Here is a 17085-nt window from a genome sequence, read left to right as displayed (position 1 = left end):
CTTCCTCTGGCTCCCAGTGATTTGTCACTAGCATAGCCTTGGATGCAAGAGCCCAGAGCCAAGGGTGTAAGGGCACTCACCATGCAAGGGGATGCCGCTAAACGTCTGCAAGAGGAGGGGCCCTGGAGATGGAAAAAATAGAGAAAGAACTCTGAAAGAATCAAGCAATAAACAGACTCTAATCCATTAATGAAGCTGCCTGAATGGAGGGTGGGGGAGAGTTGGGGGTCGGGGGGAACTAAGGACTGGAGAAGAGAAAACGAGTAACTTGTACCAGAGGATGTGGGGTGACATCACCTACTGGAGGTGGCACTTGGAGCGTGAAGAAGGCCCAAGTGCTCATATCGCTGGGCACATTGGCTCTGAAGGGTAAAACTGCTTCCTTGGTGACAAAGTGTCCTTAACCCAGAAAGGGTTGAATTAAACTGAGAGATACTAAAGTAAATCAAGCTCAGACAAATTTAGGAATGTATAAATCTGGTATTTCACACATTTGTAACACTTAAGAGAATTAGGTATATTAGAGGACCTACTGATTAGCCTTGCAATTCCAATTTAAAACGAGTAATTGAGTAATTGACTTTAGGCTTATGCTTTTAAGCAGAATGTTGAAAGAGGATGTGGTGGAGTTTGTGACTGGAAATGTTTAAGAGAACTTGATATTCACCTTATTTATATGTTTCATTTGCTACATTTTAAAAACTGTTTAGGAACTTGGAATTTTAGAATGGTTATTTATAAACTTAAGAGAACAGGATCCATTAAATTTGTAAAAATCACTAAGATATTTAAAGAAATTTAGTTAAAGAAGTTATAAGCCCTCCATCCTTAAGCGATCGTTTAAATCTACTGGATTCATAAACAGAATGGCATTGTTATTAAACTTAAAATCTTAGGGCAACACTAGTCTTCAAAATTCCACTTCATACCAACTACGCTTAAATTTAAAAAAAATTCCACTTCAATATATCGAACAGTAATTGAGAAAGCAGTCATAAATAGTCTGTGCATATGTGTGGTGCATGTGTGTGCAGTGTGTGCATACAAACACGCCTCCCAAGAACACTAAAAGCCTCCCAGGGACACACTTATGTAGATGAGATCCAGGAGGGAGAACCCTTATTTCCTAAGTGGGGATGCAGGCTGTGGAAGAGGGAGGGCTACTGACATTAAGAGCCAGAGGCCACTGCTCAGGAAAACACCAGACGGCAAACTCACAGAAGTCAAAAAAGCAACCACCACACTGCCCTGAAACACCTGATAGTATCAGAGCCCTGCCTGACGATGCGGCCTCCTCATGCTCCTGCTGGTGTACAGGCTGGTCCACAGGCTGGTCGCAGCCTTGGATCCTCCCTTTTAAGGGTAGGCTGGTTCAGCACCCACTACTCTCACAGGCCTATGGAGCTGGTGGCATCCAAGGGGATGCCCGCTGCACGTGGCTAACACCAGAAGTGTCACTCTGAGGAGGTCAGAGTTATGAAACGACTGATGGAGGTCACTGGCCACCCACTGCCCCTGCCTGACTTATCCACCTGGCTGAAGGGTAAGGGGCAAGGAATGGGGTTCCCATTTGCTCTCCACCCCAGGGATGACTTGTGACTCTCCTGCTCCTTCGAGGTCACCTGGCCCCTGCAGGGTGTTGAAGCCAGGTGTCCTAGCAGGCTGGCTCTTCTCAATTGTGACCCGTGCTTCTGCAGGTCTACCCTCCCCACAGGATATGGCAGCTTTGCTAGGCAAGGGACTTCACGGCTGTGTGTTCGTGTTTTAACTTTGAAGTCTTTAAAAATGGCACCCTCTGGAAACAGATGCTCAGTTGTTACCAAGTGTAATTTAATTAAAATCCAAGAAACAGCAGCGGCAACAAATAAATACCAAAAGGTTGTTTTCGCTTTAAAAAAATATAAAGTCTTCTGGGAGGCACAGCAGCCTGAGGAGGGTTTGGCCTGCTCTCCAGTGATCACAGCTCCACCCGCACTCTACTCAGAGGGGTGGGGAGAAGGCCCCCCCAGGGCCCAGTCTGGGGTTAGATTCTAGGTCACTGTGTGGTCTTCGGCAAGTCGCCCCTGCACCCTGTGGCAACCCCCTCTACAAATGAGGATTACACCAGCTCATTCTTCCTGAAGACTGAGCAGAAAGCAGGACAGCAGAAGAGCACCTTGGACCACAGAGGTCTGGAACACAAGAAATTCAACAAATACCCATTTCCTTTCTCCGCTCAGATGTTTTTTAGGTACTGTACTTTATGACTCTGAAAGGGAGGTGGCATTTGCAGTATTTCTGCAACTTATTTTCCAAGCCCTTCCCCTTGCCAGAGCATCTTGTGGGACTGGGATTCTGAAGAAAGCCTCTGAAGTCCAATGGCTCCTACATTCTACTTATTCTCAGCACTTATGATCCATCTCAGTGTCACTCTGAGGAGGGAGGGGGTGAAGGTAGAGGTATGAACTCTCTGCTTGGGAAATAATCGGAATCGGTTGTTTACACCTTCCAGTGAATGCACTTAAGCCCATTTGTCCCTCTCTGTGGTAAATTTTGTCCACTTTTAGATGAAAGATTTAGTTCATTGTCAAAAGAACTGTATGTAATGACAACAAGGCAGAGGAATGACTTAGAGGCTCCTCCAGCTCCCTAATAACCTGCTTTGCAAGTAGGACAGACTTCCCAGGAACAGCCCATTTCTTGGAGTGAGAAGCTGAGGACTTGAGGGCAGTTTTATACAGTGAGCATGGAGAAGAGGGCCCCAGAATCCCCAGGAGTTTCTAACTCTCTCAGCTCCCAGGCCTTGGGGACCAGTGTATTAGTTAGGGTTCTCCAGAGAAATAGAATAGGGTGTGTGGCAGAGAGAGAAGGAAAAGGAGGAGGGAAGAGAAGGAAGGAGGAGGAGGGAGAGATGGGGAGGGGGAAGAGGAGAGATGGGAGGGGAGGAGGAGGAGGGAAGGAGAGAGAGAGAGAGAGAGAGAGAGAGAGAGAGAGAGATTGATTGATTGATTGAGATGGATTGATTTAAGGAACTGGCTTGTGATTGTGGGATTTGGCAAGTCTGAAGTCTGTATGGCAGCCTGGCAGGGTGGAGGCCCATAGAAGGGCTCATGTTGTAGTCTTGGATCTGGAGGCAGAGCTCCTAGTCTTTTTTCTCAAGGGCTTCAACTGATAGGATGAGGCCCACCCACATTATGTTAATCTGATCTAAAACATACCTTTGCAATGATATCTAGACTTGTGTTTGAACAAAAACTGGGTACCGTGGCCTAACCAAGCTGATATATAAAATTAATCATCAAAACAAATGAAGGGTCTTTACCACTTTAAATCTCTATGTCAGAGGCAAGGCCCGGGCAAAACCTCCAAGAATCCGGGTGAGCAGAGATGAGTCACACTGGAGAAGGAATCTAGCTCACTCCCAACTCCAGGCAGGAAGTGATGCAGAGGGAGGAGGAGATCCCCCAGGATCCCTGGCTGTGGGTGAGGTCCTGCCTGAGCCTCCACACTTGGAAGATTTCCCCAAGAACTTTCAAGTCAGAATCAACCAGTATGATGGCCTGTCATTAAGGAGTTGTGTGTCATTCTCTGGGCAGTGGGAAGGCCAGGAGCTGGCCCAGGAAAAGAGTCACAGCAGGACGCCCCAGCCAGGTGGCATCTTTCCCAACTTAAGGCCCTGTCCTTTAGGGCCTCATTCTTCTATAGATGGAAGAACAGGGGCCACAACCAGCAACAGCAGCAAGAAGTAAACAGTGACACTAAAGGCTGCAAAGGAGGGGGTGAAAGCTGTGTTCTTGGGGAATGGAGGGGCCTTTATTAGTTTCCTGGGAGGTTGCTGAGTTTGTCCACAGATTTCAAAGATCCTGGGAGGGAGGGGGATGAAGGTAGAGGTATGTGAGATGAACCAAGCAAAGCCATAGGCTTGGTGAAGGCCAGAGCTTTCGACCTGGGTCCCAGGCCTCTCTTTCCACTCCAGTATCCCTAGATTCTGCCCTTAGGATCTCCCTTGGTGGACCTGTTCCCTGAAGAGCATGCCCAGGTGGACCCCACCAGGAGCACTTTGCTCCACATCTGCTCTCACGTGTCCTTATTCCTTTGGGCTTCCAGCCTCTTGCCAGTTTTCTAAAACAGTTTCCCTAATTCTATCCCAGTATTTCCTCTCTTTTACAGATCTGCCTCCCCTACCTCCCCCGTGACCCCCATTCCCCTCGGAGTGTCCTCCTCTGGGTCCTCGCTCATAGACCAGCCTCCCTTTGAGATGTATCACACCAAAAACATTTCTGTTATTCTCACCCTGCTTGACTGGATCGATTCTCGACCAGCAGGCAATTTCTGGAGAGATGGCAATTCTTGGAACAAGTTAATTTGGCACCTTTCATGTTTGAATTTCTATGTCCAAAGTGTCTGAGTTTCCATATCCAAGAACTATCCCCCTCCACACTTTTGATGGTCTCCGGGCCAGCAGCTTTCTGACTATCCCATCGTCAAGGATCTCACCTATAAGTGTTTTTACCCCAAAACTCCACAACTCTAGAAGGAAGTGGAAGACACTTCTGTAGTTGAGAATCACAGAAAGTTCAGAAGACTGGTATATCTTAGGAAAAGCTAGCTTGAATGAATCTAGTCTGGAGATGTGGAGGCTAGTATAGTGGGTGGGAAGCATCCAGCCCTATTTCCTACAGAACTAGTAGAGGCTGGAATGTAAACAGTCTGGGAAGCTGGAGGGGAATTCTAGGATCCCTGGGACATTGGGGACCAGAGCCCGTGGGAGCCTGGAAAGGAAAGACGCCATGATGCCCAGCTTATCTCCTGGTGCTCCCAACTGAGCCTGATTCCAGACCCACACAGGACATACTCAATTCTGTCTGATGCCCTCTGAGAGGCAGGAGTGTTGAGCCAGAGCCTTCTAGAAGAAGACACTCAATTGTTTTGGCTTCTCTATTCGGGAGGAAGAGAGCAAGCATCTGACTCAGAGGCAGAAGTCTTATTGTGGCTGTTATTTCACTGTTCCCTGCCTTAGGTTTTCTGGGAAGGCTATGCCTAAGGAGCTAAGTGGGAGAAGGGGTGAGCCTCCTGACTGGCCTCAGCTGTTAAAGACTCTGAACTGTGCACTTTCACCAAGGCTGCCAAGCACAGTTGTGCAGGGTGTGCACTAAACAAAGTCATCTGGTTAGGGCTGAACTCACCAAGCCTTGACTTTGGCTCTGCCAAACAGAGAGACATCTTCTATTTCTCACAAAGGCACTGACTGTATGGGCTAGGAGCTGCCCTACATCTCACCGAGGTGATGGGGCATTCTTCGGTCACCCAGACTCACTGAACGGCCTCCACATCTCTGAAGTCTCTGGTTTTCCTAGGCTGTCAGGAGCAGAGGTGTGGTCAAGCTCTAATGTGGGGGCGGTGAACTCATGAAGCATGCCCATTTCTAGGACCACCTTCTCTTCAGATCATGGTCCTACTTTCTGCTTCCTCCAACATTAGTTCGTCATAGTCTGAGCCATCACTGTCTCAACATCTTGCTTTTCAAATACTGTTGAAAAAGCGCCATTTAGAGAACATGCTCAGGAGAATGATGCTGCCCGCTCCCCTCCTCTCCTAAGGTCCACCCCACCTACCTCCTGTTCACATGCTTCATGCAACAGTGCAGAGGCATCCAAAGTTCCCTGCCAGTGTGAAGTCCCAGAGCCTGTCCTTCATGCTGCCCCTAAGAATGAAACTGAGCTACTTGCACCAACCCAAGGAAGCTCAGAAACAATGGAACAATGAGTTGTTCACTGAGACACACTTCCAGTGTTTCTCCAGGGATCCTTGGGTGAGATGCGGACTTTGGAGGCAAGGCCCTGGTGTCAGTCCTGTGTGACCCTGTGCAGGCCCCAACTCCTCTCTGGGCCATGTGCACCTCTATAGACCATCTCAGCTCTGAATGCAGGTCTTCTCACCAAAAGCAACCAGAGGAGCCCCTTTCCCTCCAATTCTACTAGGGAGGAAGAAGGAGCAGATCCAGACCCCGCGAACCCCTAAGAACATTAGCTCTGCTGGTCCTCTGGTGGCTGGGACCTAGGACCACTGCCAGGAGTAAGCCATTGAGACCACAGTTTTGCAAGATGGTCAGGTAGCCCATTAAAGGGCCATATGGCTGGACTAGCATCTAGTACAGATGGGCCTAGAGCCCCTCCCACGCTTCCTCCTCTGCAGCCCTTGCTCTCCCCTGCTAGCTCCCGTACCTAGTTAGGAAGTGACACCCCACAGGAAGGCCATAGGGAGCCTTAAGTAAGAGATTATAAGTCAGTTTCAACCAACAACTCACAGTCACACTGAGTTTACTGTAGGCCTTTTATCCAGAACAGGGGTCCCCAACTCCCTGCTGAGCTGGCTGCACAGCAGGAGGTGAGTGGTGGGTGGGTGAGTGAGTGAAGTTTCATCTGTATTTGCAGCTGTTCTCCAAGGCTAGCGTCACCACCTTAGCTCCACCTCAGATCGTCAGGCATTAGATTCTCATAGAAGCACTGGTCCCTGGTGCTAAAAAGGTTGGGGACCACTGCTCTAGCACAGAGCTTGAAACTTCAACACCTGGGTCCTGGCAGGAACAACAAAGGAGGACACCCCCAGAAATGGCTGCCCTAGCAGGTGTGTGAGGGTGGGTGGGGCCAGAGTCAGGCACTGTTAGTGGGTGTCACCACCGTCAAGACAGGCTGGACTGGGCAGCCTGGCATTTGGCAGAGGTAGGGACGAATGCTTACCCCTGTCCTGCATCTGAGCTTTGGGAACAGGCCTGAAAATCAAGAAGACGGGTTTTGTTTCCAGTTGGGAGTCCTCTGGGACCATAGGAGCCTGACACTCAGTTGACCACAGAGACCTTCCTCCCCAGTAGCACCTGCAGCTCCTGTCTCCTCAATCCCCACCATGGCTCCCTGGCCTGGGTCTCAGATGAGGCAGAGGTGGGTGTTGAGGGGCCAGGCCATGGGAGAGGGGGATGAGGTGGAGGTGTGGCTGCCAGGTGTGCTGGGATCTGGGGGTAAGCCTTTGCTCTCTTGACCCCTGTCAGTACCACAGGAGAGAACCCCACCCTACTCCTGCTGCTCTTTGTGGGGCCTGAGCCCACAAAGCAGTGACAGTATTTACAGAACTGAGAGTGGTAGGGGCTGGCAGGTCCCAGGCTGCCACCTTCCCACGTCACCAGTCCTGGCTCCCTGTAGACAGATGGTGTGCTTGAGTGGCTTCTGGTCTCCTCTTGGAGTTCTACCCTTGCCTGGTAGCCCTCAGAGGGAGAAGGGTGTCCTGCAAGTCTGCTTGGGCAGGCTGTAGCTATGGGTGGTGGCTCCAACGGGGAAGGCAGCTGTGTGGTGGGGGTGGGGTGCCTGCTGGGGGCACAGAGGGAGCCAAGGCTTCCTGCGAAGGCACTGGTGTGCTCTGGGGGAACCCTGGGCTGAGGGCACAGGAAGGAGAAGGACAAGCCTGAGCATTGGGGCTGCTGAGAGGGACCATGCAGGGCAGGTGAGGCAAAGCCCCAACTAGGGGTGGAGTGGGGGTGATTCCCTGCAGCTCCCAGCCCCAGAACCTGTATCCATTTAAGAGCCCTGCGGAAGAGGAGGGGTTTGTACAGCAGCCAGTATGTGCTGTGTGCCCTGGACCTGTGAATGCTCCCCATTCTGCCATTCCCTACTGCCACTCTTCTGGCTTTCTACCCAGTCTGGCCATGGCCAGAGTCAATGGCAGAGCCAAAATCTGACTGGCCATGGCTGGCTCAACACTCACTCACTGCCCATCTATAGGACCAGCTGCCCCTCTGATCCATTCTACAAGGAGAGACATGGAAGGCCCTACTTTCCCCACTTCTTTCTGGTATCATCCATCCCATAGGCACCCAGGAGTGTCTGCCAAGTGAAAGAACTGAGTACATATGTAGCCAGGTACCCCCAAGTCTCTGAGGGTAGGAGAGGCACAAAGCTAGGGTGAGACGAACACTGAGTGACCCCTTAGATAAGGGAACCTGGGGGAGAGAGGAGAGAGAAGCATATCTGAGAGGGGCCTAGGCAGCCCCCACAGGAGGAGGTGGGGGGAAATGAGTCAGGCAGGCAGCAGGCCCCAGCAGGCCTGCTCAACACTGGATACAGGCCTGTTCTCCCTGATACCCTAGGTGAAGGGCCCACAGCTCACAGGACAATGAAGGCCTCTGTCAACACTGGCCTTTGCTCTCATGCTGCAGCTTGGAGTGCCATGAAAGCCTACAAAGTTCCCAGCTCTGGCCTCTGCACCCCGTGTTGCGTGACTACTCTCCTCTGTCAGACGAGGGCCAGGTTGCTAGGACTGCTGTCGGCAGGACAAGCTGGCCTCTGCAATGGCTAGTGTGTGGGGTGTGTGTGGGTCAGTCACAGGGCCTCCAAGGTCTGCTTTCCTTCAGAAACCCCTCCTGATGTGTCCTGGCTCTTACACTGGCTGGGGACAAGGAAGTGACCTCATGGCATGAATGTGAATCCAGCTCAGGGCCTGGAAGAAATAACCAACCACATGAGGGAATGAATGTGTCTTTCTGAAACCTGAGGAGGCTAGCAGAAAATGAACAGTGGTCAGGAGCTCAGTGATCATCTCAACCACCTACTCCCTCATTTTGCAGATGAGGCCAGAGAAGGGAAGGGGCTAAGCAAGTTTGGGTCTGAGATGGGACCAGAACTCCCAGTTCTCAGGGAAGGCAACTGTGGCCAAAGAACCCTTACTCTGGGCCACAGTAAGCGCAGCCACTAGCACTGGCCTCCTGGATCCTCGCAGTCCCTCCATGTGGCAAGGACGATTATGACTACTGCTTTTCCTGTTTGGTTGCCTGCTGCCTCCCCAGTTCCTAGAACAGTTCCTAGAAGAATAGGCACTTGATGTGAATATATTAATTAAATTCCTATAGTCTTATTTTTCCTCATCTGTATTTTCTCATTTTCTTATAATTGTACACCACTTTTGTATTTTTAAAACCTGACACTTTAAGCAATATCCTGCCAACCTCACAAGACTAAGGAACAAAATAAATACAAGAAAATGCTTCATGGACTAGAAAGCAGTATGCTGACGGTAAGAGTTTCCCACCCAAGGCGCTGAGCCAAAAACCAAATAACCAAGATGAGCGGGGGCCCCTTTCTCTACCACCACCTACTCCTGCCAGTTTTCATGGGCCTACTGCCCTGTCTTCCTGCCTTGGCTGCTCGGGCGGTAGGGGATGGGTGCACGGGGAAGCTAACCAAGATCAGGCACACCAACAGGAGATGAAAAGTCGCTTCTCACTCAGGGGAAGGGAGAGAAACAGAGAAACATGCAGATACAAAGAGAAGCTGCAAGAAGCAGGAGGGAGAGAGCCAGGAAGATAGGCATGGACTTGGAGGACAAAAAGGAGTGGGGGAGGGGCACAAAGCAAGGCCACCTCTGCAGGCAAACACACTCTGACACTCCCCACTCTCAGCCGGACTCCTGCATCTATCCTGGTTAAGATAAAGTTAGAAACATCAAAATGCCACATCCCTTTGAGCAGCAGCCATTGGCAGAACTCCATATGGCTGCAGCAACCAGGAGTTTGAGCTAATAAAAGTTAAAAAAAAAAAAAAAAGCTGGGGAAGTGCTCCCAGAGAGCCACGTGGCACTGCTCTGGGTCCGTGGTGGATGGGTGGGGAGGACAGCAGGCACTGTAATGGGGTGGGGTGGGGGCTGTCCCTGTTCAGAGTGACAAGGTCACTCTTCTCATTAGAACAGCCAACTCTTTACTGACAGTGAGCCTGAGATATAGCAATTCGGTCTGCTGTTTTAGATAACTGGGCCCCTCTCCTACCCCTCCAGTTTCTTCTAATGAGAGGATATGATACTGCAAACAGGGACCAGAGGATGGAGCATAGAGGGCATGTGCATGTCATTTTTCTCATAGGTCACCCACAGTGCTGCTTTTGGAGGGAAAGGGTGGCAGGCTGATGATGGCTGGCCCAGATCCTCACTTTGAAGGTGGGGGGAGATCTCAGATGTTGACCCCATTCCTTGGGCATCCTGAAGAGGAAACCAGAGAAAGACTCTAATCACCTGGGTAACCCTTCTGCAAGGTGGCTCTGCGTGCAGGAGGTGTGTGGGGTGCAGAGCGGAGTGGCCAGAACCCTGAGAATGCAGAGGAGTGACTGTACTCACTCTGCAGGTTACTGGCAGGATAACCTGGCCTAGTGCTGGGAGTGGAACACTAGAGAAGTCTGAGCCAGACCCCACCGCTCCTGGGAGCTCAGGGGCAGGAGTTCCTGAGGAGGAGTTTAAAATCCATTTGATAAGAAAACCCACTGTGCCCAGTATAGGATCGACAGCCTATGCCCCAGAAAAGTGTGCAGGGGAATGAAATAACATTAGAGAAAGGGGTGTGCACCAATGCACACCAAGGAGGGTGCCCAGGACTGGGGTGTCCATAGATAGACCCCAGGGCACTTTAGGAGCTCTGAAGAGAGAGGGAGCAAAGCAAATTCTGGTCATCTCTGAAGAGGTGGGCATTTGTTCCAGAAAGAAGGCCCACATTCACCAGATCTGAAGTCAGGGGAGCTGGCCCAGAATCAGGCCCTGTGGTCATGCCTGTCCACACAGAAGCTGCCACGTCTCTGGCCTTGGGAACCAGTGAAGCAGGTCCTGGCACTGGATTCCTCCTGCATCTTTATCACTGGAAATGCCTGTGCCTAGCCCAGTCAGAGAACAGTGGATTTTAAAAAGTAAGGTTTCTCTTTGTGGATGGAATGAACATGATTCAGCACAAGCAGTAGATCAGGAATGCGGAGGCCAGGCTCTCCCAGCAGGCTGTGCTCCCCTCCTGCCATCTCGGTAAAGGCCCTAGACCACACCTACTGGGTGGCATCCCTGAGGTGCCCACAGAAGCTGGGCACTGTGCCACTCCTCTCTCCAAGAACACGCCTGGCAGGCTGCCAGGAACAGCCAAGCCCCGAGGACCTTGCTCACAGGAATCCAACAACACAGAAGGCAAATATGCCAGATCTCGCGACCATACTAACACACCTGGTGACTACACCCCCAGACGCACAACTGTGGCTGGGGAGCCAAATGCTTTCTGAGGACTCACCATGACAGTGGTGGCAGACACATGTCTTCATAGCTCATGGCTTTACTAAAGAACGTCATAGGATTGCAGGTGTTCAATACCATGACAGGGACAGTTGTGGTAGTGGGGCCTCCGCCCTCAGGAAGCATTTGACTTAGTCTGACAAACAAAATGGACATCAGGGAAATACTGTGTATGGATGATTAAATGCTACCCAGTGTGTGGGACCTGAAAGGCAACTCGGTCTCGGAGCCATGAGCTGACATGCCTAAGAAGGTGGCTTTGGAAAGGTGAGGAGCATTCAGTGGAAACAAGGAAATGAATTCCTGGTGAAGGAAGACTAAGGTCAAGGCCAAGGGCGGGGGCCTCCCTACTTGGTGTCTAGTGGTATTTCAACCTATTTGCCTAAAGAGATTTTCAGAGGTGGACTGTCAGAGGATAAAGGTGACCTTCAAAGGCTATTCCCCTCATCTTTCTGTCTGTTTCCAGGTAGGAAAGACTTGCCCAGTCTCCAGATCCCCAAGGAGCCTCCAAATGCTTGTCCATTATCTAGCCCCCCTTGGGAAGCAAGTCACCCTAGGACTCAGAGAGTTCTTGTTTTACATTAGTTGATGTGACTCATGCTCCCAGTGTAGAGTGAAGCCAGCCCTGCCACCCTGGCCACAGTGGACTCAACCAGGAGTCCATCCCCAAGCCATACCATTGGATGGGGTGGGCAGGCTAACACTGGACAGCTAGCTCTGTCCAATAGGGCCATGCCATGCTAAGTGGCTGTAAATAATCAGACCCTCTTTATAGGAAAGCAGGGAGGCTAGTGAACATGAGGAAGTGGGCCACTTTACCTTATTGTATCCCAAGGAAACTGACCCTTTATTCTGGTGCTCCGTGAAGCTAGCTGACATCCCAGTCTGGAAATTTTGGGACTCGGAGAAACTGTTGGGCTGATGATATGACACCCCAATTTCCACATAGTCTGGCACTTACCCTCTATCCATGACTAAAGGTTTTTCTCCCAGGGCTCCTTAAAGATGACAAGCCTGATCCCAAGACTCAGAAAGGGACATCAGAGGGAATGGTAAGGCCTGCAGGAACTGGGTCTGGGGAAGGGGAGAGGAGTAGCCTCTTCTATCCACAGCTGGCTTATTTTGTCCCTATGAGCACCCACTCCAGACAGCTTCTGAATTTGCAGTGAGCTTTTGATCCAGAATGAGCCCTGGCCGGGTAGACAGAATCCAAAAACACCTTAGGCCTGGCGTGAGAAAGGATAACAAGATCTTGCCTGTAGCCTGGCCAGACTCAAAGAAAGGCAGATTCTCCTGTTTTTTATCATCCTCGCCATGAGAACATGTCTTGATTTGCAGAGCCAATGCAATTTCACACACTTTGTAGCATTTGCTTTGCTCAGTACTCCAGATACACTTTGGGAAAGGAGGAAACAAACTCAGAGAGGTTATCTGCTGGGTCCAAGGTCAAAGCAGACTGAGGACTGGAAGGCAAGCCTCTGAGCTGACCCTTGACCCAGGCTCTTCTCACGATTACCTTACTCCTAAAGGGATGGGGATCGCATTCTGCTCCTTCAAGGCAGCTTCCTGGCACCCTGCCTGCACTCTGACCACAGCTCAGGATTGTTAACATTATGCAAGGCCTGCTGATACCCCTCTAGCACTTGACGAGCAGAGAGGCTGGACAGTCTCCAATCAGGGGCCCTGCACCTCCATCTTAGATGTGGAACGAGGGGCATTCAGAAGCAGCACAAGCAGCCACCATGAATTGCCATGCATGGTCCCTCAGTCTCTGTTTCTGTAGCAAGTCACACAGCAGGGGGAGGCGTAGTACCAGACTGGAGCATATTCTGAACTTGGGGCTATCCCTCTGAAATACACAACAGAGTATGTATGTTGGTGTATTTGTCTGGCAAGAGTATCTTGAGGCCATCTTTCATGGCCTCAAAAAGCCCAAGAAGTTAAGGTTAAGACCACAGAGACTGAAGATCTCGAGTTCTCTCCAATCCTGGGGCTCTGGGCATACACAAATCCTGTAGCCAAACACATGTTATCAAATATAGGAGAAAGTGCCATGCAAATACGGGAGGCTGTTATTGTCCTGGTTACTATTACTCCCTACCTGTTCCTCAACATCCACCCTGGAGGTTGAAGACAGCATTGCAGCGGGACTGAACACCTGAGCTCTGTATGTGCCCCTGGCTTTGCCTACTGTGTTCCTGAAGAGGTTTCCCCTGGTCCAACCTTCAATGAGGCCCTGGATGTTTCCATGTTTCTCAGTGACTGTTCATTCCCTTTGTGAACATCACCATCTCCACATTAGAGGAAAGTAGAAAGGAAAAAACGATTTGGGAGAAAAGGCCACTTCAGTGCATAGCGCAGACTCAACTCAACATTCCTCTAAATAGCCTCGGGGTCCTAGAAAATCATCTGTTTCTCATGGAAAAGTAGATACCTGGTACTCCCCTCCCGCACTGCCTAGGGCCCTGATCTGCACATTTTAAGCAGCAGAGTAGCTCTCTAGGCCCCTTAGGCAGGCCCATCACTGGCCCTGGAGAGGCCCACAGACCTCACCCACAGCCACAGGTCAAGGGAACCAACATACCAGAATGTGTTGTCAAGTATTCTGCTTTCATAGAAAAAGGGGAAGTCTGATTAACCCCATCCTGTTCCCATTAGCCTCTCACTGCTTAGTAGCCTGCTACTAAGGACACCAATAAGATGAACATTTGTCAGGAAATGCTCCTTGTCTCAGGGACCCTGTGGGGCCACAGAAACTTATCTGTTCTCCAAAAGCCAAGGAGAAGGTCAGCTTCGGGATGTGAAATCACACTCAGCCAGAAAGGGACTGGAGGAGCCCAAGGTGTCTGCCTCCTGCAACTGGTCCTCGAGAATGCGGACTTCACTTTGTTCTTTTCCCCTCCAAGAAGGGCTTGTCTTGACCCCCACCAATCAGCCCCATCCACTTGTCTCCCCAGAAGCACCCACCCCAGTGCTGGGGTAACAGTACGTGATCAGTAGAATCTTCTTTACTGTCTGGTGTGCAAATGGGATATGATGGTCTGGAAAATCCATTATTCTTTTTAAAAGCAAGAGTCCCCACAGAGGTCATACACTGGTTTCCCAATTTTGAAAGACAAAGAAACACGCACTGCTAGTTATGTGGTGGGTAATGTCGTCTGTTTGCTGATTCGATTCAGAGAAGGTACCTGGGAATCCAGAGGTATTTCAGGTCTCATTCTGGATGTTATTTGGATAAGCAAGGCAAGAGCTGATATCCCACCCCAGATCTATCCAGGTCTCTGCTTCCCTTTCTCCCTGTGCAGTGCACACCTTTAGAACACACACTCCAGGGAACCAGCACGCCAGATATAATGGCCGAGGGGTGGAAGAGGGAGGGTGGTAGTGTCACAGAATGAGGAAGGATATGCATCCAAGTAGGTTTTGGAGGCTCCTCCTGGGAAGGCACCCCTATAGCCTCTTTGATCAGTAATGAGAAAACTTCAGAAAGGCCACCTGAGATCCCCTTCCCCATCCGCATGGACTCCACCACTAATGGGGTCAATCGGTCAAGAATATGGGCCCTGGACTCATCCCCCAAAGTCAAGTGAAGACAACCTATTTGGTGATGCATAAGGTGCACCCTTCTGCCTCTCTCCCACACAACAAAATCCATGGACCAAGCCATCCTTCCCTCAAAAGAAAGTACGGAGGGAAAACAAGCCAAAGAGAGATGGGTGACAGTGTTGGCTTTAGGGCAGTCCCAAAGTAGAAAGGACCCGCCAGGTCTGCAGTCAGTAGCTAACCAGTGGGACAGGGGCGGCAGAGAGCAGGGTGCTGGCAGCCTCCTGAAGTTCCTGCAGCCAGGTAGTCACACAAGAAACCAATCCAGCTCCCCTGTTCCCTCTCTCCACTGTTCAGCAGGGGCTTGTGGCTGAGCACCAGTCAAAGTTATTCAAAGGAGATAAAACACTGTCTCCCACCTGAAGCGCAATCTAGGATGCCTCCAGGTGGGCAAATGAGCTAGGGATTGGCAACTCACCAGCCCCAGGGCTGTGCCCTTGGATTCTCCCGCAGAAGCTGACAGCTGCGCATTCCTTGAGGACCCTTGGCAGGAGGTGACTGCCAATGGAGAGAGGAAGGAAAATGCCATGGCCCAGACCAGTTATCCTCCCCGCATCTCCTCCTATCAATCATCCCTGGGACCAGCCTCCTCTGACTGCCGACGAGAGAAGCGGGAACATTATTCCAACAGGTACCCCGGAGCCGGGCCTCACCCGGCCATCCCTCCGTCGCCCTGCCCTGAGGCCTCAAATTCCGCGGGAGCATCAAGGCACCTGCTGCCAAACCTGGGTCCATCCCCGCTAGAGGGGACCCTGGGCGGTGCCCCTCGGCGCTCCCGGGCCTCCTCAGGAAGGGGCGGGGCGCTCCCGGGGCCGGCGCGCCCCCCGCGTCCCCTCCTCTCGCTCACCTGGCGCAGGTGCTGCAGCAGCGTCCCTGCCTCCTCCCGCCGGCCCTGGCGCACCATCCGCAGCAGCTCCTGGACCATGCCGACGCGCCGGTGGTAGGGGGGCAGCCCCGCGCCGGCGCCCGCGCGCCCCGCCTTGTCCCCAGCGCGCAGCAGCAGCGACGCCCAGAAGTCGGGCCGTTCGCGGCGTGTACCGGGAGCCGCACCGGGGCTGGCTCTCTCCGCCAGGCTGCCCTTGGTCTGCCGAGTGCCCATGCCGCCGCGACGCCGCGTTCCGGGCCGGCAGCCGGGCTGCAACTTTGGGGGAACTGTTGCGCGCGGGAGGCGCGGGGCGGGGGCGGTGGCGGCGGCCCGCGCTCCGCTCGCTCCTCCCTCCGCGCTCCCCGGGCGCGCTCCCCCGGAGCTCGCCGCCCGCCGCCCGCCGCCGGCCCCGCCTCGCCCCGCCCCCGGCTCGGCTCCGGCTCCCGCCCCTGCGCCCGCGCCCGCGCCCCGGCCCCGCGCCGCCGCGCGCCGGTCTCTCTTCTTCCTTCCCTGCCTATTCCCTCCCCTCCCTTCTGCTTCCCGCTCCTCTGCTCCCGGCCGCCGTCTCCGAGCGTCGGTACCGGCACCGCGACCCCTGCCGGCCGCCGTGCTGCGCCTCCGAAGGCCGTGGCGTGGGGGCGTGGGGACGGGCAAGCCCCAGGGGCCCTCGCTCTCGGTGCCCACCGGGTTCCCCAGAAGCTTCCACGACCGCGCGCGAGGGTGAGGCCCGCGAGAGGTGCAGGGAGGCGGCCCCCGGCGAGATGGAGAAACTTTGGAGCATGGGGAGATCTCTCAGCTCCAGAGTCGGATTTTTCAAAGTGGGCTCCGCTGAGCATCAGCGCCAAATTGTCTAACGTCCTGATTAAACACGCAGATCTCTGGGCCTGGGCCCAGACGCACTGAATGAGAATCTCCGGCGTGGCGCCTGGGGACGTGCAGTTTTAGCCAGCCTGATTCTGCTGTATATTTCTTTGACACCTGGCCAGTGTGGGGTTGGGAGTGGTGGTGGTGGTTGGTAAGTGGACCTGTAAATATGCAAGGTTGTGTGTTGTATGTGTGTCCTTTTATGGAGGGAGCACATTTGTTGCTTCCTTCAGTCTCTCAAAGAGCCTAGACCGTCATGGTGTAAAGAACTGCTGTCTTTTGTTCTCAGTCTCACATCTCTGGAGAAGATGCCTGGGGGTAATCCCTGTACAAAAAAGTAGAGGCAAGACTGCAAGTAGGCCCAACTGCATGCCCCTTCTGCCCCCCCTCCCTCCCTGGTTTAGCCCATAATGGACCAGACCCTTGGAGTCTGATGGTCCTTGGAAAGCTAACCAGGGCCCTGCCAGAAAGAAGGCTAAGGCACCTGGGGGAGGCCTTCCCTATCACAAACCGCAGGCCACTCTGTTGGCTGTGGTGGCTTCCCTGGTCTCAGCTGCAGGCCTGCAGGAAGGGCAGCAGTTCAGTGTGGTTGCCTCTGACCGAGGTGCTGGGTGCTGTTTTTTGGGAAAGGACAATGTGGGCTGTAGGAGCAGGAGAGCCAGATAACAAATCAGAGAGAGGTGGAACCCACCATA

General features: G+C 52.5%; 1 protein-coding gene across 2 annotated transcripts in view; it reads right to left on the bottom strand.

Annotated features, from left to right (window-relative positions):
- Positions 1 to 15898, bottom strand: part of LRRC75A (leucine rich repeat containing 75A) — a 41776-nt gene extending 25878 nt beyond the window's left edge. The window contains exon 1 of one of the 2 annotated variants that reach the window (XM_039847426.1): positions 15509 to 15898. In XM_039847426.1, coding sequence (XP_039703360.1) covers positions 15509 to 15760 — 252 coding nt within the window. In that variant the 5' untranslated portion in view covers positions 15761 to 15898. The remainder of the gene's footprint in view (positions 1 to 15508) is intronic. The other variant, XM_039847425.1, reaches the window with a different exon arrangement.
- Positions 15899 to 17085: the final 1187 nt, after the last annotated feature.

Source organism: Pteropus medius, unplaced genomic scaffold (genome assembly GCF_902729225.1).
Source record: "Pteropus medius unplaced genomic scaffold, Ma_sr-lr_union100, whole genome shotgun sequence".
In the NCBI taxonomy this organism is placed as follows: Eukaryota; Metazoa; Chordata; class Mammalia; order Chiroptera; family Pteropodidae; genus Pteropus; species Pteropus medius.
Note: the sequence above shows the minus strand (reverse complement) of the source record. Positions and strands in the feature narration are given on the sequence as shown.